General features: G+C 36.8%; 2 protein-coding genes across 2 annotated transcripts in view; one reads left to right on the forward strand and one right to left on the reverse strand.

Moving 5' to 3' along the window:
• The window catches only part of LOC127856449 (uncharacterized), an 84,669-nt gene that overhangs the window by 6,063 nt on the left and 54,961 nt on the right, over positions 1-23,645 (reverse strand). The window lies entirely within an intron of this gene.
• LOC127856447 (uncharacterized) lies at positions 241-22,405 on the forward strand. The gene is made up of 16 exons (XM_052392661.1): positions 241-451; positions 4,031-5,213; positions 6,121-6,248; positions 7,843-8,064; positions 8,356-8,543; positions 8,747-8,941; positions 9,936-10,018; positions 10,384-10,512; positions 11,313-11,435; positions 14,734-14,855; positions 16,418-16,554; positions 17,836-17,997; positions 18,973-19,127; positions 19,755-19,849; positions 20,764-20,852; positions 21,640-22,405. The coding sequence occupies exons 1-16, from the start codon at positions 247-249 to the stop codon at positions 21,724-21,726; spliced, it is 3,303 nt and encodes a 1,100-aa protein (XP_052248621.1). The 5' UTR covers positions 241-246; the 3' UTR covers positions 21,727-22,405.

The following is a 23,645-nucleotide window of genomic DNA, read 5'->3' on the forward strand; positions in this document are numbered from 1 at the left end:
TTTAAGAAATTTCTTAACTTAAGTGAAAACTTAAGAAGCTACTGGAATAAGGCCCCAGGTCTTTCTGATAATGAGCAGTACCAAAAAATTCAAATTTCAGGGTTTTTCATGCTAATTTTTCCCACTTGTACCAGTACTTTTCCAGATTTGGCAAAAATGTGCAGTTGTTTACTAAGAGCTCTGGAATATTTTAAGGCCCACCTGTTTATCAAAATTTCTCTTGTATTCTTTCAGACCCAGAAGCCCATGCTAAAATACAGCAACAACTCCATCAAGCCCGTCCAGCTGTTCAACCATGCTGACCTAGTTTCCGTGCGAAGCAATGCTGAGGCCGCCCGCAACGCCTACAGCAGTCTGAGCAATGCCTCAGCCAACAGCACCATGCCAACGCCGTTCCGTTCTACCATGAAACCGCCCCCTAGTCCCCAGCAACTTCTCAAAGCAGCCACTGGTAATGATTGATAAATTTCACCACCTTTTTATCACATGCTATACCCTGTTTCCCATGTAATACAACCATTACATATTTTTTTATATTACACATGTGTAATACAACATTTTTAAGCCTTTTCATTGGCTTAGTTTTTGTTTATTGACCAATCGCGTATTTTATTTTACTGCAATGTGTAAAATGACGTCACGAAATGTAAATAACATTCGGTATTTATCATTATGTTTGTGTAAATATTTATTTAATTTGCTCATTTAAAAGCATGTGATAAAAAAGATCTGACACTCATCATATCATACCATATTTGATAAAACATGTCCAGGAAATGCATTAGTTAGCTTGCCAAAGGCTCGCTTACTAACAAAATTCCTGAACTCGTTTAATAAAATATGGTACGATATGACAACTCGTGCCAGATCCTATATGTATTTTATGAACAGCCTATATGGAACGACAAAACTGCTTTTTGTTAGGAGAAACTGAGATATGTGTCTGGTTAGTCAATCATGATGGGTTAACTGAAATTATGTTTGGTTAAGTTAACATTATGTTGTGTTCATTTGACATTCTGTTAGGTCAAAATGACATGATGTTGGGTTAAGTAAGCATTTTGTTGGGTTAAGGTTACATTATGATAGGTTAAATGAATTTATGATGGGTCAAGTTAAGTTTGCTTTTTATTTACAACAAAAATAATTGTTTGAAAACCTTCAATTGATAATTTATGGCAGTCATTTGGGAAAGATAAATGTAATTTTTGACATTTGGAATGGGGCTGAATAAAGGCCCCAAATTTGCCCCAAAACTCCACTGGGATTGAACCCATGACCCTACGTTAGCGTTACCGATCGCCAAAATCGCCATTGGCGATTTCAATTCCTAGCTGGCGATTAAAAATAAGATTTTCATGAAATTGGCGATTTTAAAAAAAAGACCCTATGCTTTACAAATGCACACTCTAAATGCCTGTTTTCAGGTCGTTTAAATTGCCAGAAACATTGCTAAGATTACACAGATAACACCCTTACCGGAAAGGCCCCAGGGGATAGTGACGACCGCCTAGGTAGATAATCCACATGGCTAATGTCTTAATTGGTCACGCTTTACACTGCGACCAGACTTTTCGAACATTATAGGGTTGCTTGGCGATTTACGTGATAACTGAATCACTGAAGCGTGCCGTGTAATGACCTATGCTATAGATGTTGAGATTCAACGTTATCGAATCGACCAGTACGGAATTGTCATTTAATCAGATGGGCAGAGTTATGGCATTGACATAGCCACTATAAACTAATTTCCCAAGAAACAACGATTTTGATTGGCTAAACAAGTAGATAAGAGTAACTTCCCTTTACGGTCACTATGCGACTTGAAAGACCGATTTAGAAAGTGAGTTGCAGATTCCGGGAAAAATAGATGCTGCAAGCGAAAATAGAAAGTCGAAGCAACAGAAATTAACACAATACTTTAGAAAAGAAAGCGGACAGAATAATGTAAACTCAGGAAATGATCAAACGTTAGGTTCGCGATCGGAGGACGTCTAAAATAGTGCAGACGTGAATGCAGAATCGGAAACGTTTACCTGTCAAGTCTCACGGTTTTTGACATGCAATGACGGTCTCATGCTGACTTAGTAATTTCTCACGCATTTCTTCTAAAACAAAAAAAAAATGAAAAAAAGTAATGTTTGGATTTTATAAAATGTGGTATAATTACTACCGAGACAGGCAGGCTGTTTTAGTGGTTTCAAACTTAAATACCACATGTACCAAAAACTGTTTAACGGTGATGTCGGTGTTAATGTATCATTATCACTTCGCCACGGGTGTCTATGTAAACAAAAAATCGACTGCAAAATGTCAGCAAGTGGCTCACCAGCAAAGAATAAAATTCAAGCAATAAAAGGGCTAATTTCAGACAAAAGTCTTAATTTTGCTCAGGAAATAGCCCAAAAACGCACCACAGACGATCTAGGATCCAAGGGGGGGGGGGGGGCATGCCCCCGATCCCCCATAGATTTTGCGACTAAGTTTTTTTCCTTAGCGCCAACCTAGCATGACCCCTCAGTATCAAGGCGTATGCCATCAGGGCCCTCAATCTGTCAAATCCACGGCTTAAATTCGGCCGCATTCCCCCCTGAAAAGTATACTTTTTTCCCCTTTTCGGGGGAAAAATCCCCCCTAAAAAAAAAAAAAAAAAAAAAAAAAAAAAATTATAGATAGATGTCTCCTCATGATTATTATATCTCAATTCTATTTTAATTTAATCTTTTCAAACATACTTAATTATGAAATAAGCAATGAATATAGTGCAAACATGTACAAATGTAATAATAAGAGAGTAAGTAAAAAATCCCCCAAAAAGGGAAACGCCGTGAAAATTCCCCCTGCTATAGGTAGTGACCCGCTTCCCCTAAAATGGATTGAGGGCCCTGGCCATATCAATTACAGCACTTGGAGGTCAAGATAGATAGACCCTCTCAATCCATGGAGGAAATCTTTTTGTAGCACCTGCTTAAATCATCCACTGGTATAATAAATTTTCAGCGCTTTCCTATTATAAAGGCATATTTAGCCACTGCTATTATTCTCACATTAAAATATGCCACCTTGTTATTTCAGCGGCTTTTTTAACAGATGTAAGACAGGTCCTTGTAATCCAAGCATGATAGGGCTTGCAAGCCTAGTCATAAGCATTTGCGCAAATCTGCTGGTGGTCATAATATATACAGTCGATATGTTAGTGGCTTTGTTGTTTGACAAATTTGTACGCCCATTATCATTGTTATGCACACCCCCGCAATCTTGCAGCTTGACTGAATTAAATTTAGCTGTCTACTTTTACTTCATAACTTGATTGGCTTTGTTTTTTTATTTGATTGTTTTTGTTGATTACAATTATTCTTGAACCACATAAACAACCAGAAAACTTGAAGTCAAATTTTATTTCTTTCATAAATGATAAAATGGTAAAAATGGTAAAAATGGTAAAAATGATTGTTAACAATGCGGGGAATCACATGGTCAGATTTTAGAAAAAATGGCCGCAGATGCCTCGATTCGATGGAGAAATTGAGTCTTCAAACAGGTACATCTACCTTATTGCTTACTTGTTTTTAATCGGATAACGCCTATCATAGGACCAGCCGGAAGCGGTTTCAGCGAGTATCAACCGTTTTCTGCTGGTTGGTCTGAGTGTGTGGATAACTCATGGAATATTTGGCGATTTCCTGACGATTTCTTCATCGAATCGAGGCATAGCGGCCTTTTTTTCTCAAATCTGACCACGTGATTCCTCGCATTAGTTAAAGCCTTTCCAGAAATAACAAAAATGTTTGTATGGTTGCATAGTGGATATGGTGTTGGCCTAGTGAGCGAGAGGTCACGGGTTTGATATTCAATGTGGGAGCGTTCTTAAGATCTCGCCCATAGACATCAAGTATTGGTTCTACGCAGGAAACAGACTGGAGAGCGTTTCAGTACGCTATAGGTTTTCCATGCAATCCAGCTTAAATAAAATGGTTAAAACTGTTATTAAAACCTTTTGAAATGTAACCAGTATCTGATGTTATTCCAGGTACTAACATTTCGTCCACCTCAAGTGGAAATGCTGCCCCAAAATCTGCCACAACGAAGGGTCACAGCAACCCATACGCCCGCCCGCTGAGTGCCAAAGACATTGCGAGTGACCTTCAATCACAGCAGCAGAAGATCAAGAAGACCAACAGTGTATCTCAGATGCAATCGGGTCCCAATGCCATGTTTAATATCGGACCAGACGGAACGCCAGTATTTGGTTATCCAATGAACGCGTTCATGCGTCCCCAGAGTGCCTTGCGAAAGGAGACTCCTGCACAGACCTCCGTAGCGAAATCTACAACAACGAAAAAAACTAGCGAGGAAACGACAGCATCGAAAACTGGAGCGACGAAATCTACCGCCACCGCGAGTCCTAGAAAAGAAATTCCGCCGACAAAGCTAGAACGGGAAACTGACCTTAGTCTGAATGGTCAGTCAAATAATAAAGAAAATAGTGGACTGAAGATTCAGTTCGGACCGGCGTCAAAAGTAATACCTGCTTCGAGTAGTTCACAGTTGTTAAATCAGAGTGTTAATAGCCCCTCTTCTAGTCCTGTAAAGGTGTCTGCAGCCTCACAGACTCAAAATAGCACCCTTGCAAAGAATGTGGACTCAAGCTTGAGCTCCATTCCCTTTACTCAAGAAGTGGGCTCGGAAAATAGTTCAAAGGCTGTTGCGTACGCTAAACCAGTCTCTTCGCTGCCGCGTCCGGGTTCTGCCGTGAAATCTGTTACGCCAGATTCGCAGATGCCAGTTCGGAACCTGAATTACACTCCCACTAAACCGTACCACGAAGTGGCGAATCCAAAACCTGTAATTTCAGCCACAACCAAAACTCAACAGACTAGCGAGACTATAATAACCGTGAAAGCAGAGCCGCCGAAAGGCGTAACTTATATGGCTCCCTCTGTAATAAATAAGCCAAATAAGGCAAACAAGGCTGCCTTAAGCCAGAGCAGCGGCTCAAATAGTTCCAAACTCTCCAGTGACAGTTCTTCATCGGGAACAATGTACTATAGCAAGAAGTCGAAAGCGGATATTATGATTCACGAACAACGCCCACCAGCCATTGGTGCGCCTTCCAAACCCCTTCGAGGAGCTGAAAAGGGGTCAGCCACAAATTTTACGTCTGGGTCAGAATTAGATGAAGCAGCAGATGATGAGTCCGAAATTCCATCAGGGTAAGAAGTGACCGAGTCCTTGCTGTGTCCTTACATTAAAAACTTGATGGTCAGTTTTATGTAATTAATGGACTTGATGGTCAGTTTTACATTCTTTATGCTCTTGATGGTCTGTTTTACATACTTAATAGACGTGATGGTCAGTTTTACATCCTTTCGTATGGACTTGATGGTCAGTTTTACATTCTTTATGCTCTTGATGGTCTGTTTTACATACTTTATAGACGTGATGGTCAGTTTTACATCCTTTCGTATGGACTTGATGGTCAGTTTTGCATACTTCATGCACTTGATGGTCAGTTGTATAGACTTCATGGACTTGATGGTTAAAGTTTTCCATACTTTAGGTACTTGATGTTTATTTAACATACTTGATGGACTTGATGGTTGTTTTCCATTCTTTATGGACTTGATGGTGGCTTTTATTTACTTTATGGACTTGGTGGTCCGTTTTACGTAATTTATGGACTTGATGGTCAGTTTTATTTACTTTATTTACTTTGTGGTCTATTTTATGTAATTTTTGGACTTGATGGGCAGTTTCACATACTTAATGGACATGATGGTCCTAGAAAAATGATTTTAATACAAAGACTATAGATAGAAAATTACAAAAATGCATTTAGAACAAAAATAATATGTTATGTGCTAAACAATCACCACCATGATGACCATTCCAAGTTTAACCCTCTACCATTTAGACCTTTCTAACTAGTTTCAAGTTTTTAAGGCTTCATTTCCAAACCTTAGATACTGATGAGCAGCAAACAGCATAAAACCTAAACAGACTGCGAGTTACTCCCAGGCTTTTCTGGTTTTATGCTGTTTGCACTTAGCCATTTTCACTTTGCTTCTAAGTGGGAAAGGGTTAACCTGTCTTATTCCGATCAATGGCTATATTGTACAGGGAGAGGATGCCAGGTGATGGGGAGGCCAGCCTACTTGGGGATGAAAATGAGGACGAGGACTTCCCAGAAGATTGTGAAGATGACATCGTGGACAATCTAGATGATGACTTCGTTGGAGGATCCGACGGTATGAGTATTATTATTCAAGCTCTTTTTACATAAATCTGATTAGTAGTATTATTTTAGGATCAAGAGATCAAAGTTGAAGGTCACTTGAACATGCAATATTAAAAATATTTCAACAATTGCACACAGTGATAAATTGTCTGTAAGTCAGGGGCATACATGTTTCACAAACTCAAGCTTCTTTTAATAAATCTAATTGTACCTATTAATGCTCTGTAAGACAGCAGGCTGAATCTAATTGTAATTGTTTATGTTGGATTAGAAAGCAGGCTGAGTTTTTATCATAAAACTTCTTCAGTATATTTTTGTTTTGGACAATATTCTGACTCCACTTTGAGTGTATTTTTTATGCCCCCTTTCGAAGAAAAGGGGGCATATAGTGATCGGACTGTCCGTCTGTCTGTCCGTCCGTCTTTCCGTCACACTTTGCGTTTAGGTTTCGAAAAATGCTCATAACTTCCATGTCCCTTGAGATATAACCTTCATATTTAATATGCATGTGTATATTGACAAGACCTTTCCATACGCACACAATTTTTCACTCCTGTGACCTTTACCTTGAAGTTAGGGTCCGCGTTTAGGTTTCGAAATCTGCGTTTAGGTTTCGAAAAATGCTCATAACTTCTATGTCCCTTGAGATAAAGCCTTCATATTTGGTATGCATGTGTATATGGACAAGGCCTTCCATACGCACAAAAGTTTTGACCCCTGTGACCTTGACCTTGAACTTGGGGTCCGCGTTTAGGTTTCAAAATCTGCGTTTAGGTTTCGATAAATGCTCGTAAATTCTATGTCCCTTGAGATATAACCTTCATATTTATTATGCATGTTTATATGGACAAGGCCTTTCCATACGCACACAAATTTGGACCACTGTGACCTTGACCTTGATCTTAGGGTCCGCGTTTAGGTTTCGAAAAATGCTAAAACTTCTATCAAAGCGTTTATAGGGGGCATATGTCATCCTATGGTGACAGCTCTTGTTTCACTTTAAAGATCAATATGAATAAATTCTCACTTTGTTTTGCAGGAAAAAATGTTGAAGCTTTGGTAAAGATATCTCAAAACTTTAGCAAAGCTTAATGGCAGCATGTGTTAACTCTTTACCACCCAGATGCACACTTTTACGCAATTCTTATCCCATAAAAATAAATTTAACACCTTTAATACAGTACCTGGTTCAAGTTTTTAAAGTTTTGATTGCCAAACCTAAAATACTGATGAGCAGCAAACAGCATAGGACCTGAACAGACAGCGCACTACTCGCAGTCTGTTCTGGTTTTATGCTAGTTGCATATAGCCATTTTCACTTTCTATGTGAGCATGACAGCTGGGGTAACACTTTCCCACTAAGAGGCAAAGTGAAAATTGCTATGTAACAACAGCATAAAACCAGAACATGCTGCAAGTAACTCGCAGTCTGTTCAGGTTTTATGCTGTTTACTGCTCATCAGTATCTATGAGTTAGAAATGAAGCCTTTAAAACTTGAATCTAGTAAGAAAGGTCTTTAATGAAATTTAACTTTCTTAGGGACTACAAACACATCAAAATACGTATCTAAGTGTTAAAGGGTTAACAAACACCTGATTTCCAGGCGAGTCCGATGGGTATTCCTTCACTAGCAGTAGCATGTCACGCCCCTCAACCTCAACACAACGCCTAAAGTCACGACCCGTGAGCGCTGTAGAAAGTGAGGTCATCAGCGTCAGTCGATCTCAGACCGCCTCGCCCGATAGGAGCATCAAGCCTCCACTGACCAAGAGTTTGTTTCCAAACATTCCGCCAGTCGTGACTTTCGTTGCTGAGGGCGACAAAGGTATTGCTAGATTAATAAATTATTTATGTAGAATATGTTATGTGGCTTAATCAGTAGGTCTCTAAAACTTAAATATATCCATGACTTTTGCAGACTGGTTTTCTTATTTGCATTCCTATTGAATGAATTTAGCACAAGCCTAAAATCTCTGTACTGGTAAATTTTAAACCAGTCTTGCTTAGATTCTCATTTTCATATAAGTTTGCTTGAAACATTTTTGTGGTCTTGAGTAATAATATATGAATTTGAACTTTTTCATGCGAACCGTTTATTTGGATGACTTGATTTCAGTTGAGCAACTACCATGGGAAGTGAGAAAATACCTTAAATGGCGTATAACCTCCATAACTCCGAATGTTGTGAAACACTGCCTTGCGCGATCAGGATTTCGGATCACGAAACGCAACCATGACTGGCTGGGCTGCTGGGGAAAGCACATGAAATCTCTGGGATTCAAGGCTTTAAGAGAGTATCAGAAGGTTGGTGTTTTTTTTACTATTCTCGGAATGGGGCCGTGGGGCTTTGGATTGTCAAAAATCGCTTCACTTTGACTAAAATTGTGTAGTCCATCCCTCCACCTGTCACAAACAAAATTATGTGGAGAGGAATATCAATTCAACAAATTTGCTTGTTAATCTAGTATGTGCTTTTAAACGTTTTACCGTATTGCCTCTTTTTTTAGCTGAACCATTACCCAGGGTCATTCCAAATTGGCCGCAAAGATAGAATGTGGCGTAACCTCTCAAAGATGCAGGTCCACTTCGGGAAAAAGGAGTTTGGGTTTTTCTCGCAGACCTACTGCCTTCCATATGACTCAAAGCTCCTGAAACGAGCCTTTGAAGACGGAAGTACAAAGCAGAAATGGATAGTTAAACCAGTACGTTCCTATGATTTGGCCACTCAAAATATTTTGCAAAAATTGCATACTTATGATAAAACTTAAGTAATTTTTCTTCTGAAGTACAAAGCAAAAATGGAAAGTCAAGCCAGTATGTTCCTATAGATTAGGCCACTACCATTGTTTTGCAAATTGTCACATACTTCTGATAAAACTTCTGTAATTTGTGTTCTGGGGTCGTACTCCAGAAGCATCTTAAGTCAAATTTTATTCTTATCCTTAAATTGGGAAATTTTCTTAAGTGTTTCATATTGCAATATATTTGCATCAAGATATACATTTAAATAACATCATTATGCCAATGTTATTTTAGGAATACCAAAAAAAAAAGAGTTTTCTTTTTAAGTAAAGAAATACAAGACATTGTAATTTTGAACTTAAGTGAAATTATTTAAGAAATATTTTAAGATGTTTCTGGAATACCACCCCTGAAGTACAAAGAAGAAATGGATAGTCAAAACAGTACGACATACACACAATTCTCTGCTTCTATGATTCTAATAGGATCATCCATTCCCATAAATATGGCCTCCACCTTTTCCTATAGGTTTATCCATTCTTATAGATTTGACAATCCTCATTCCCTTTAGGTTCAACCTTTTCTATAGATTCAGCCACCCAGAGTATTTTGCAAATGTTCGCATGTTTATACTCTCCGATCATAAACATGAGAGTTTTACATACCAACATGTTCGTTAGGCTTTGTAGATTGCGAAATGAAAAATTTTTAGGTTCAAAAGTGCTTGGTGGCTTAGAAATCTGAGAAGGCTCCAAAATTAAGACAAAAAAAATATATATAATGCAAAATTACTTGTAATCAGTGGCTTTTTTCTATTTGTACCTGTTTAAACTGTCATTAATGTGAGTTTTAGCATTGAAATTGTGATGGAATGTAAGATTTTATAAACTAAGAGTTTTTTTGTTTTTTTTCATGAACAGTTTGCAATGTGACAAAATTTGTTCTTTTTCATAGCCAGCTTCTGCTCGAGGTATCGGAATCAAGGTTATCAGCAAACTAACCCAAGTACCAAAGAAACGGCCTGTAATAGTTCAAAGGTATGAGTCTGGTTATGAGAAAACAGGGCTTAATGCATGTGCGTAAAGTGTCATCCCAGATTAGCCTGTCCACTGTGGTGCAGTCAGCGCAGGCTTATGAGGAACAACAGTGTTCACTTTTATTAAAATTTGTGATAAAGTCAGTCTCTTCTTAACGAAAATCCAGTTAAGGGGAAAATTGCAGACTGCACAGGCTAATCTGGGATGACACTTTACTAAAATGCATTAAGCCCAGTTTTCCTAGGACAAGTATTGCTTTCCTATTGTGTGCAGATTGAAGTCTAAGGAATGTTACGGTTAATGTTTTTAAAAATTGATTTTTTTTAAATTATTTATCAATTTCTAATTATTTTGTATGATTTCAGGTATCTTGCCCGTCCCTACCTTATCAACGATAGCAAGTTTGACATGAGGGTCTATGTGTATGTCAGCTCGTTCGATCCGCTACGGCTCGATGTGTTTGAAGACGGACTTGCAAGATTTGCCTCAATGAAGTATGCTTAAATAATTAAAAAGAATATAAACTTTCGTACATAAAGTTGACAGAAACTGAATCCCCAACTATAGCTACAACAAACTGAATCCCCAACTATAGTTACAACAAACTGAACAGCCAACTATAGTTACAACAAACTGAACAGCCAACTATAGTTACAACAAACTGAATCCCCAACTATAGTTACAACAAACTGAATCCCCAACTATAGTTACAACAAACTGAATCCCCAACTATAGTTACAACAAACTGAACAGCCAACTATAGTTACAACAAACTGAATCCCCAACTATAGTTACAACAAACTGAATCCCCAACTATAGTTACAACAAACTGAACAGCCAACTATAGTTACAACAAACTGAATCCCCAACTATAGTTACAACAAACTGAATCCCCAACTATAGTTACAACAAACTGAATCCCCAACTATAGTTACAACAAACTGAACAGCCAACTTAAGTATTAAGTGTATGTGCATAAAGTGTTGTCCCAGATAAGGTTGTGCAGTCTGCACAGGCTAATTACCAGATAAGGTTGTGCAGTCTGCACAGGCTAATTACCAGATAAGGTTGTGCAGTCTGCACAGGCTAATTAGGTACAACACTTTCCACTTTTATGGATTTTTTGTTAAAAAGAAGTCTCTTCTTAGTGAATATCAGGTTTAGGAGGAAAGTGTAGTCCCTGATAAGCCTGTGCACACTGCGTTGGCTAATCTTGGATGTCACTTGAGGCACATGCATTAAGCCCCGTTTTCCCAGAAAATGGCTTATCAAGTTGAACATTTTTTCCTTCCAGGTATTCCAGTTCCATGAAACATCTCGCAAACAAGTTCATGCACCTGACAAACTACTCAGTGAACAAGAGAAATGCTGACTACCAGGCCAATGCAGACGACACTGTGTGTCAAGGGCACAAGTGGTAAGTGTCAAGGGCACAAGTGGTAAGCGTCAAGGTCACAAGTGGAAAGTTTAAAGGTCACAAGTGATAAGTGTCAAGATCACAATTGTAAGTTTCAAGGTCAAAAGTGGTAGTTTTAAAGTCACAAATGATTTGTGTGAAGGTCTCAATATTTAAGTTTCAAGGTCAATATTACAAGTGGTAAGTGTCAAGGTTGCAAACAGTAAGTTTCAAGGTCTCAAGTGATAAGTGTAAAGGTAGCAAGTGATAGGTGTCAAGATCACAAGTTGTAAGTGTCAAGGTCACAAGTGGTAAGTGTCAAGATCACAAATGGTAATTTTCAAGGTAACGAGTGATAAGTTGCAAGATAACTATTGGTAAATTTTAAGGTCACAAGTGGTAAGTGTCAAGGTCACGAGTGGTAAGTTTCAAAGTCACAAATGGGTAGTTTCAAGGTCACAAGTGATAAGTGTCAAGGTCACAAGTGATAACTGTCAAGATCACAAGTTGTAACTGTCAAGGTCACAAATGGTAATGTTCAAGGTCACAACTGATAAGTTTCAAGATCACAAATGCTAAGTGTCAATGTCATAACTGGTAAGTGTCAAGGTCACTATTGGTTACTGTCATAGAGCAAAAGTCAAGGTCACAAGTGGTATGTGTCAACGTCACAATTTTTAAGAGTCAAGGTCACAGGTGGCAAGTGGTTGTGATTGTACAGGAATGAAAATCAATCACACTCTGTGGTAAAACACTTAAAAATCCGGTTAGCCTCTTGAACGCGAAATCTCCTGTATCATGCATTATCACCTCTATTTTAACTAACCATTCTTCTTGGGATGATGGCTATAAGGTAGGGAATCCAACTTTTAGTCAATGCTATTTAATGGCGCCAATTAAATTGAAATAGAGTCTGAATTGTGGCCAATATCATTGACATAATTTTTGCGCCAACTTCTTAACCCTTTGCATGCTGGGAAATTTGTCGTCCGCTAAAATGTTGTCTGCTGAATTTCTAAAATTAGCATTTTTTTCGTTTTTTTTAAATAATACTATCAGAATAGCAAACAGTTTGGATCCTGATGAGACGCCACGTTCTGTGGCATATCATCTGGATCCAAACTGTTTGCAAAGGCCTTTAAAATTCGGTTCCAGCACTGAAAGAGTTAAGAGTGGCACAATTAAGTGGTGAAAATCTTTTTTGATCAAGCAGGAACCCTGCTAATGCTAATGATTTGTTTTAATGCATAAGAACACAATGTTTTATAAGCCAAAACCAATGATTAAGTGTTGACAATTGTATTTGAGCCAGCAAAAACCTTGCTAAAGCCGTACGTTAACATTTATTTATACAAAAAATCTAATCCTGACAATAATACTTATAAATAATACTTCCATTAAAATTCCATTTCAATTGGAATTCAAGTTTTTGCAGCATTATCTAGTTGCTCTCCTAGATAAACAAAGATAATATGCAATAAGAAATTAATTTGTGTTTAAAAATACAATGAGCTGAAATGTATACATTAAAGATGGTATACAATTTGTATAAATGTACAAAAGTTATTTAATTAGTTTTAACTTCATCCCATTCCTCTCCAACATCTCTTCAGTGTATTTCAGCATGTTTATGGATTTATTAGAGTTATACCAGACTAAGCAGCCTTTCCTGAAACCATCTTTCCGACTTACAAGACCAACATATTTTATGTGGGTTCGAAAGTTATTCACTTAGAAATAATTCAGTAATTTCATATCACTCCAGCAAGTTTTGTAATGTCAGGGGTTTTTTTAGAGAAAGGGGAAGACGCTGGGCGCTGGGTGAAAGGGGGAAAAGAGTGCGAAAGAGACATATTAGGGGAAAAAATAAAAACTGTTCATTTCAATTTCTATAACTCATCAAAAGAGGCTTGTCTCTGTCCTTTTTGTTCTTAAGCACATTTAACACGTATTAAAGTCAAAGTCCTTAATAAAGTTGCAGGTGAAGATCTAATAATGGGAACTGTTTTCAACTATATTTCTGTACTGGGGTCGGGGGACGATGTCAATTTTGTGATTTCAATTTCATGATGAATGGGTTGACGATCTTGATTTGCTCCAGTATTGGAAGGGAAAGGATCGGCAGCTGCCGATTGTCTACTTTCACTTTCACAATGTTCGATGTTGATTACCTAAGAGTGCTGCTGGGTTATAACGGTTTTCGATGATTCTTTCTTAAAAAATGCCTCGATGCATTCAGTATCTTCCGAGTGACTCGGAAGATACTGAACGCATCGAGGCATTTTTTAAGAAAGAATCATCGAAAACCGTAATAACCCAGCAGCACTCTTAGGTAATCAACATCGAACATTGTGAAAGTGAAAGTAGACAATCGGCAGCTGCCGATCCTTTCCCTTCCAATACTGGAGCAAATCAAGATCGTCAACCCATTCATCATGAAATTGAAATCACAAAATTGACATCGTCCCCCGACCCCAGTACAGAAATATAGTTGAAAACAGTTCCCATTATTAGATCTTCACCTGCAACTTTATTAAGGACTTTGACTTTAATACGTGTTAAATGTGCTTAAGAACAAAAAGGACAGAGACAAGCCTCTTTTGATGAGTTATAGAAATTGAAATGAACAGTTTTTATTTTTTCCCCTAATATGTCTCTTTCGCACTCTTTTTCCCCTTTCACCCAGCGTCCAGCGTCTTCCCCTTTCTCTAAAAAAAACCCCTGACGTGCATGTTTCTTTATAAGATGGAAATTAACTCTTAAATTTATTTCTTTTGGTAATTGTGGTCTAGTTGTTGGACGCTGGTCATAAGAATCAGAAGGTCCCTGGTTTGAATTTCTGCTCAAACCCTTCTTTTTCTGGGCAAAAAGTTAATCCCAGGCATGCTCCCCTCTACCCAGGTTTTAAAATGGAGACATTTGAGGGAAATAATCCAATGTATTGTGGCTGAGTTTAAACGGACAACCTATATCCCAGTGATTGTGGGGTTAACCCTTTACCTCTTAAATACAGATTTTGACGCATTTGTAGTCACATAGAAAGTTGAATTCAGTTAAAGACCTGTCTTTCTAAATTCAAATTTTAAAGGCTTCATTTCTAACCCTTAGATAGATATTGATGAGCAGCAAACAGCATAAAACCTGAACAGACTGCGAATTACTAGCATGCTGTTCTGGTTTTATGCTGGTTGCAAAGCCATTATCACTTTGCTTTTTATGTGGGAAAGGGTTAAATGTAAAAGTGGTCTGAAGATGAACCCTCATCAATAGACTATAAAAATTAAACTTTAAACCTTTAACCTTTACCTTTTTCTCTTAGGGAATGTCGAGAAAGCTTAAAAAAGAAACATGGGGAGGAGTTTTCCTACCCTGTGTTGGCGTTTCACGGCACAATGGAAACGAATATCAAGCCTATATGTGAGACTGGATTAAAAATACCTGGTGTGTGTAAAATACAATTGGGATACGCTCTGAGAATGTGGTGTTTAATGCATGTGTGTTAAGTGTCATCTCAGATTAGCCTGTGCAGTCTGCAAAGGCTAATCAGGGACGACACTTTCTGCCTTAACTGGACTTTTGATAAGAAGAGAATTTCTTAAAACGAAAAATGTCATAAAACAGGAAGTGTTGTCTCTAATAAGCCTGTGCAGACTGCACGGGTTACTGAGTAATGTGGGACGACACTTTATGCACATGCTGCGTTAGATTCCCTTTTCTCAGAGTGCGGGTCAATTAGATTGTTTAAGTAAAATACAGTTTACTATGCCTTTAACTTAATAAGATGTGTTTGCTTTTTGACATGAAGGAATGATGTATTTTGTTGAAGTACAATGCATATTTGGCTTTATGGAGTTAGTTATCATCTTTGAATAGAAATTCCTACTCATCGCTTTTGAGATGGAGTGAAATGTTCCTGAGTACGGATTTTGAACATATAATTGTTTGGTTTGAAAATACATTTATAGTTGATAATAGAGTTAACAATAGAGATTATGTAGATACAGTGGAGAAATATTTTTATAATTAGTATATCCATGTGACACATAATACATTTAAAATGCAACATTCCAGAAAACCCAAACTTGTTAATTGTATTCCAAAAATGGGAGGCAAATAGTGATCACAAAGACGGTCCTTTCAACTTTTCACCTGTCTGTCTGTCTGTCTGTCTGTGCTGTCTGTCTGTGCTGTTTTTTGTGCGGAGCCTAATGCAGTAAGTATTAAAGGGATTCAAATGGAACAATATATCATGATGGGGGGCTTTAGGGAGAAGTTTGAGAACCATAACTCTGGCTTTAGGATTTACAGAGTTAATTCCCTGTTGTCAATGTTCATGTTCGGAGCTTATATCCTTAGTATTGAAGGTTTTTAAATTAAACATAATAATAATTAATATACAAATATATTGACAAAGAAAAAATCCTTATTAGTGTCTTAGTGTATTTGTTGGCGTTTGTAGTTATCATGTGTTGGCATAGGGGTCTGACGAAAGTATTCTTGTCACCAATAGAATGCTATTTACATGTTTTCATTATGTCAAGAGCTTTTGTAAACAATATTTGTCTTCCTTTACAGTGATGCTGTAATGTGTTCTCGCATTCTCACTACAAATACAAATAGTTATAACATATATTGTTGGTGATAAATAGTGGTCAACATTGTGTTGAATAGCAATTAATGTTTACTATAAATGAACATTTATATCATGTTTCAGTATTTGGGCCTCGTTCTGTGAAAATGGATGAAATGCATGTGAATTAAGTTTTAATCAGGGTGGTCATTTTCCACCTAGTCAGGAATTTTGTTTATAACAGACTCCCATCAAACAAAACTACAATAACAGCATAAAGTAGTGTCCCACATTAGCCTGAGCAGACTGCACAGGCTAATCAGGGAAGACTCTTTATGCACTAGCATATTTTGCCCAGTCTTCCCAGAGCAAAGCTCAATTAAAAGTGAACATTTATAATACCACATTTAAGTGTTTCATTTGAATGCTTCAGGGGACAACGGCCATGCGCATCGTACAGACACTGGCTGGTATGGCAAGGGAGTCTACTTCAGTGAATACCCCGCCTACTCCATGGGTTATATCCAGGGCGCGACCCAACTGCTGCTCTGTCAAGTTCTACCGGGCAAAGTATATTGACTTGTTGTTGCTGTTTCAATTAAGCCTTGTTCTGGGGAAACTGGATTAGGTTCATGTGCATAAAGTGGCGTCCCAGATCAGCATGTGCAGTGCGCGCAGGCTTAACAGGGATGACACTTTCCACTTTATATGGAATTTTATTTTTAAAGAAGTCTGTTCGAAAAGAAAATTCAGTGTAGGCAGAAAGTGCCTTCCTAATCAGCCTGTGCTGACTGTGCAGGCTAATCTGGTACAACACTTTATGTACCTGCATAAAGCCCTGTTTTTCCAAGACGAGACTCAATAACATTTGTTGATGATGTTCAATTGAAGTGGGCGTACTTTAGAAACAATTCAATTCTGAGATGCTTCTTTGTAAATAAACAGCAAATTTAGACTTATTTATTGACAGATTGAAACCAATAAAATTATACATTTAACAGATGAAACTTGAATGTGTATGTGATTGTTTAATTAGGAATTTGGCCTTGACCAACTTTGGCAGAGTTATGGCCCTTTGTTAATTGTTCCACTATTAAATTTCAACTATATATGCTGGAAAATAGTAGCCTTTTTACCAAGTTGGTAGATTTTGATTTTATTTCACAGCTTTTAAAACTAAATTTAAAAGTGTTCTTTTTGGCCCAGTGTTGGCAGAATTCCGGGCCTTTTTATATTTTCTGCTATACATATATGATATAAAAGAAACAAGTTTATAATTGCTAATTGTTGATATGTAAGAAAATTCGAAATGAAATATTTTGATCACTCATTTGCCTTGAATATTGTTTCTTTGACAGTGACTTACATTTGATGTCTGTTTCTGACTTGTATTTATTGAATTTTAACACAGTAGTTTTTCCTTTTTTATAAAGTACCAGTAACAGGCACATTCCCAATTGAGGGAAAAAAATCCTAATTGGTGTCTTGAAAATTTCTAAAAGCAAGGAAAGTTGTGTCAATTTTGTTCCAAATGCGCAGTGTCTGCAAGTGAACAATTATAAAATGAGCTCTGAAACTAAACATTTCAGGCAAAAGGGCGTGTAAAAGATTATGTAAATAGATTTGTAAAATTAATTTCAAAGCAATTGAAAAGTCTCATAATTTCCAATCTGCAGATTTCACTCGCCAATGTTCCCAATTTCAGTTGTTTGCGTTGATTTTTCCTGATTACGCACATGCATTAAGCCCAGTTTTCCCAGAGTGCTGCTCAAATATTTTTCTACATGTATTGATTCATCAAAAGTAACTTGCATGATTGATTCATTAATAGGAACTTACATGATATTTCAGGCCTATCAGTGTACAAAGATTATTCACGGGCATTCCCTGATGAAAAGTTACGCTTCCCACGTGTCTCCCTGCAAGAAAGAGCTTGTCATCTTCAACAAGTATCACATTCTGCCACAGTACATCGTCCACTATCAGCCGAATGCCGGAGAATTCAAATACACTGTAGGATTTTACCTTTAACCACACAGATACGCATTTGCTCATTCGTAGTCCCTGAGGAAATCATGTAACTTAAAACCTTCCTTAATAGATTCAAATTGTTAAGTCTTCATTCCTTGTGCTATGGTTTGAAGAGCAGCAAACAGCATTTAACCTGAACAGGCTGCAAGTTTGTTTCTGGTTGCATTAGGTCATTTTCACTTTGCTTCTGGGCAGAAATGGGTTAAGCTTGTCTTTTATAAAATGTCAAATTTATTGAAGATCCAATGAGATTGATCAGTGTGCTTGTGAGGTTTAACATGTTGGGTACACTTGTTGCTCAGAAATGGTTTGAGGCATTTCTTTCAAACTGTTTATAAAACTTATTAAAATTTCCCATATTAAAATGAGCTGATGGGCAAAGTGGGATAAATCAAATATCTATATTAAAGGTACCTTTTTACAGATTTGGCATGTACTAGTATTGACGTTTTTCATTCAATGCTTTATATTGATAAATGTAAACATTGGATCTAAAAAGCTCCAGTAAAAAATAAGAATAAAAATAAAGAAAGAAAAAAAGTAACCCTCAACTGGGCTCGAGTCACTGATCTCTGAAGTAAAAGTCTAACGCTTAGACCACTTGGCCATCTGTGCTCATACAATTAATGATGTAGTGTATACTTTATATAAGCAATCCTCTTAGCGTCACAAAATAAAACGATAACAACAGAATTCTCCAAATTATGTAATCGTTTGTAATTTTTAACGCTTTTTAATATTTAGGTTTTTAAATCAACAGATGAGCATGGTAAAAACATGGTAAAAGGGGCTTTTTGAACATAGAAATGTGTAAATACATGTATATTATATCAGCAAGTTCAAAGTATCAGTAAGATAATTTCTCTCGAATGGTCACATTTTATAACCAAATATCATATTGTTGATTCGTTAAAAATCTGGAAAGTTGACTTTTTTTATCAGCTTTTCATATTGTAGTCTCCACCAAAACCCAAATCGGCTGCTTGTAACACAGCAGAAGGCAAAAAAGGCAAAGGGAAGAAGAAGGGAGGAAAGCTTACACTAGACGAATTAACAGACACTGAGGTGTTGAAAACCAAGCACGACCAGGCTATAGCCATGCCTACATCAAGGTCTGTGCAGCGGCAATAAGGGAGAGAGTCTGAAAAAAATGGGTTATTTAACTGTTACTGTTACTATAGTGATAGTAATAATATTGATAAAGATTTTTTGTAAACACGATAAGCTTCCACAGGGCCATTATTTACCAACCAATTCTTTGACTTAAAAACAAAAAATAGACTTAAAACCAAGAAAAATATGTTCCGCGTGTGAATATATATATATATATATATATAAGCTACCACTTGAGATAACGTCCTTATCAACATGTTACAGTGAATTATCAGTTTTATTTCTCTTATATTTGTCTATAAATCATGGGAAAGCATTAAATAAATAATATTTATGAACAAAAGCTTATATTTGAATCAATTATCATCAGGTCATGTGTAATGGTGGCAGGTATCCGATAGAACTAAGCTCAGATCTCTGCGCTGAGGTGGTTCAAGCAGGAAAGAAACCACAAATAAGAAATACAATGTACAGGAAAGAATATAGGTTAAAAACAACTATGCACACAAAGGAAACAGCTTTCAAATGGAATTTATGACTGGTTACACATTGAATATTTATAAATGTCACTCTGTCATATGCATATTTTGCTATATGTGTATGTATTACCATTCGTTTTCTTGCAGCACATTGGATGGATACAATATTCAGTTCACTGGGACTTTCCAGAACACCCAGGCCGGTATGACTGCCCTGGTCAAATCACATGGCGCAACAGTAGGTAAGTCATGTTATGTCATGTAACGCAATTATAGGTGACTGATTAAACACAGAAACAATAGGTAGCTGATGTGTCAGAGAAATAAATACATTGTGTGTAAGGGGAGATATATAAGGAAAATAGCTTTTTGTTATATTTAAATAAACAAAAAAATTCACAAAGAAAAAAAGAATTTATGGGTGGGCTAATTATATGGGGTAAATAAATGCCAAGAAGGTACGCATGTTCTAACAGTACAAAAATAGCTAACGGGGTAAAATGTAGGTTCATGAATTTATGGGTGTTAATATACACTGAAACTTTTACCCATGGAGAAAAACATACACTTAACTAGAATTAATGGACTTTAGCATATTTTATAACAGCTATTGGTAGAGGCGAATGAACAATACAGGAAATTGTGTACATAAGTAACATAAGCTAAACAATATTTATGTGAGAAAATTTATATTTAAACTAGTGTTTTGTAGGTTTATGTAAGCTTAAAAATGAATATTATAAAGCTGTATTTGAATAAATATAGTAGATATAATGGCATTAAATACATGCTAAATCTAATGTACTTCCAAGTTAAAATCAAATATAAGTTAGCTACAACTTTAACCCATTTAAGCCTAGTGGACTCTCCCATCCTTCTAAATTGGATCAATTTATTTCCAAAATTAGGGATGTCTAGTGTATTAATTTTTATATTTAGAATATTTCTTACAGAAATTCCTTTAAGCAAAAAGCAAAGACCCTGATGAGACGTTGCATCATGCGGTGTCTCATCTGGGTCTACGCTGTTTGCCAAGGCCTTTTTTCTAGACGCTAGGCATAAATGGGTTAAAAGAATGCATGTTACTAGAATACAAAAAAGTAGATATTTAATATTGTTGGTGCTAAAAAAACATTTCAAGATTATTTTGTTGCAGGAACAAAAGCTGTTTTCAGTCTACTGATAGCTTCGAAGCTTGAGTTTGATCTATCAACAAACAAAATCCTGCAGGCTAAGAAGAAAGGGGTAAATACTTGCAGTCTGTGTGTGTGTATTTAGAAGTTTATTTACCGGTCCATAAGCCTCTTCGTAGAGTGCATCTATAGGGTGTACCTGCCCCCTTTTCAGGGGAAAAATAAAATTTTGTGCCAAAGTAGGTCAAATTTACCCCAGCGACCTGGTTATTCGTCAAAGAATAATTTTGATCCAAATAGAGAATACCTGCAGTCTTCTATCTGTGTCTTATGATATAGATTCATAGCATGATTGCATACTCTGAGTCTGTCAGCTCTCAAACAAAGCTGCATGCAATTGCACAATGTCCATGAATAATTTTTATAATAACCGCCCTCACTCCTGTGAAGATATTCAGGTTAAGTAACATAGGCAGTTGACTGGCCATTAAATTGGATTTTGGATGATTACAAAGTTATATTTTTATCAGATGTTGTAACCAGCGTGAGCTAAGTTACCTTACATGAACCGTCCTTGATTAGTTTTGTCCTTGAATATACAATATAATTTAAGGTATTTAAGGCTTTTGTTGTTCATGAATGTGTTACATACATTTTTGTATTATTACATACAAATACACATGTGTAGTATAATTTTGATTTTACTAGTGATCAAATAATCTTTCATTGTTTTGTACTGCTACAAACAATTTGGTTTTACTAGTCGGAATATAATCTATTATTGTTCAGAACTGCTACAAAAAATGTTTTGAAGCGTAATGTTTTGTATATTTATTTCAGAGAAATGAGAACATACTTCATCATGAACTTATCTTATATATGTTTATTTTTATCTTCAGGTTTCAATAGTAGGTGAAATGTATTTGTACGACTGCATCATCAACCATAAGAAACAGAATGAGGATCATTACAGATTAGATGACTAGTCACATACAATATTAATGATCACTATGGCATTGCTGATTTGGTGGCCGTCATGCCTTGCAACTTGGAAGTCCTGATTTTGATACCCTGGCCAGTGGCCACTTAGCCTTGTGACTGTGAGTTCACAATTTCCATCCTGTCATCGACTCACTGGAGTTCTAGTTAACTATTTGCTCACAAAAAATGGGACAAATTTTTTTAGCTGCAACATCCAATGGGGCAAGTGGGAGTACCTATAGGAAACCCCACCTGACCGTATGGTGACCACCAAAGCAAACTCATATGCTTCCTGAATGTAGGTGCCGAGATGAGGATCACGTGTACCAACAATTGCACTAACCAGACAGCATAAAAAAAGACTCGAGATTGTCTCGATTAGCCATCTGCTTTTGATGAAATTGAACAAATAAAATTAAATTGGTTTGAACAGTTATAGAATATTGTGTTTTACATTTTGTCAGTTTAAGTCAAGTTTAAATTGTTTAAAGTGAAGCGGTTGTATCTGTTGAACATTTTTAGATTAGTAGATAAAGTACCATAATGACTCAAGATTTTCTGACAATTAAACAATTGTGTGAATAAATTTAGATTCTTAAAAATATTCCGAGAAGTCTGTGTCAACCAATGATCTCTTTTTGTCTGTTGTTTATGAGTAGATTGTCAAAATGGATGTTAAATTTTCATCAGTTTGAGTTATTTATGAAATCATCATCATCAATCTCTTGACCGGTGTTGCCATTGGGGGTGAAATGAGGGATGACAATACAGAAATCCTCCTCCAGTCAGGTCTGTTGTGTGCTGATGAGAGTAATTCTTCCAGGGGAAAAATTCTGGTTGCTATGGCAGCAAATACAAAAACAATTCTGACAATGGTGGAATTTCTGACAATGGTGGAGCCGGTAGGGGACTTTTATTGCTTGGCAATAGTCTTGTTCTTCCATGGGAATGGATGTCCACTCTTTTACATTGTATGTGAAATCATACATTCACTAATGTTAAAGCATAAGGATTTTATTGTGTTATGTGCAGAGGTCCAGATAAGATGCGTATTTGCGTAAAATACGCATGAAAAAAAAAAGAAAATACGCATGGCTTAAAATTTTGTTGGGTCAAAAAACTCCTGGCTAAATTTGGATTACGTATCGTGTGCAATTTCAATGCGTATTAGCCGTTTATACATGAATATAAGTTCATGTAATCATGACTGGTTCCCGTCATTGTGTCCACCCCAGTAAAAACGTAGTTACATCACCATCTATGTACAGAATGTGGTTCCCGACCTAATTTACTCCTCAGTCAGAACGGTATCATTTCATTTTGGCCCACGATAAAGGCTGATGTTGGCACAACGGACTCTCCGCTGCATTATTGAGAATCGATATACGCTTATGGTGAAAACATTTGACATCACATTCGAAAAAAAAACCGAATCGCCCAACTTCAAGCATATACGTTTTGCTGTCAGTTCATCTCTTATGTGGCACTATGGAAAAACCTTTTTCCTTCAAGCACTGTTTAAATGGTAGCTAAAGAAACTTCAGCGTACAGTTTATATATTATTGACAGACCTGTACGCTGAAGCGAACCCCGTATCGAAAGTCAACCAGAGTCGTAACATATTTATGTCACGCTATAAATCAAAGAAAGCTCATTTTCTTGGATACATTTCTACATATATTAGTGAATGAATATAAATTACTGCATCTGGGAATATTTTAAGGTTCAAATATTTCAAATGCATCTTACAATAGATGAAAATAACTCTCATCAGTCTGAAATTCACAATTTTGACGCCATTGTCGCTTTGTCACGTGACGAGTTTTCATTTGGGTACTTTCGGATCGACCTTGACATTTTTTGCTGAAATTGTAAACATTACTTTCGTTTTCTGAAATCTATTTTTTGTGATTAACAACTTACG

This window comes from Dreissena polymorpha, chromosome 13 (genome assembly GCF_020536995.1).
Source record: "Dreissena polymorpha isolate Duluth1 chromosome 13, UMN_Dpol_1.0, whole genome shotgun sequence".
In the NCBI taxonomy this organism is placed as follows: domain Eukaryota; kingdom Metazoa; phylum Mollusca; class Bivalvia; order Myida; family Dreissenidae; genus Dreissena; species Dreissena polymorpha.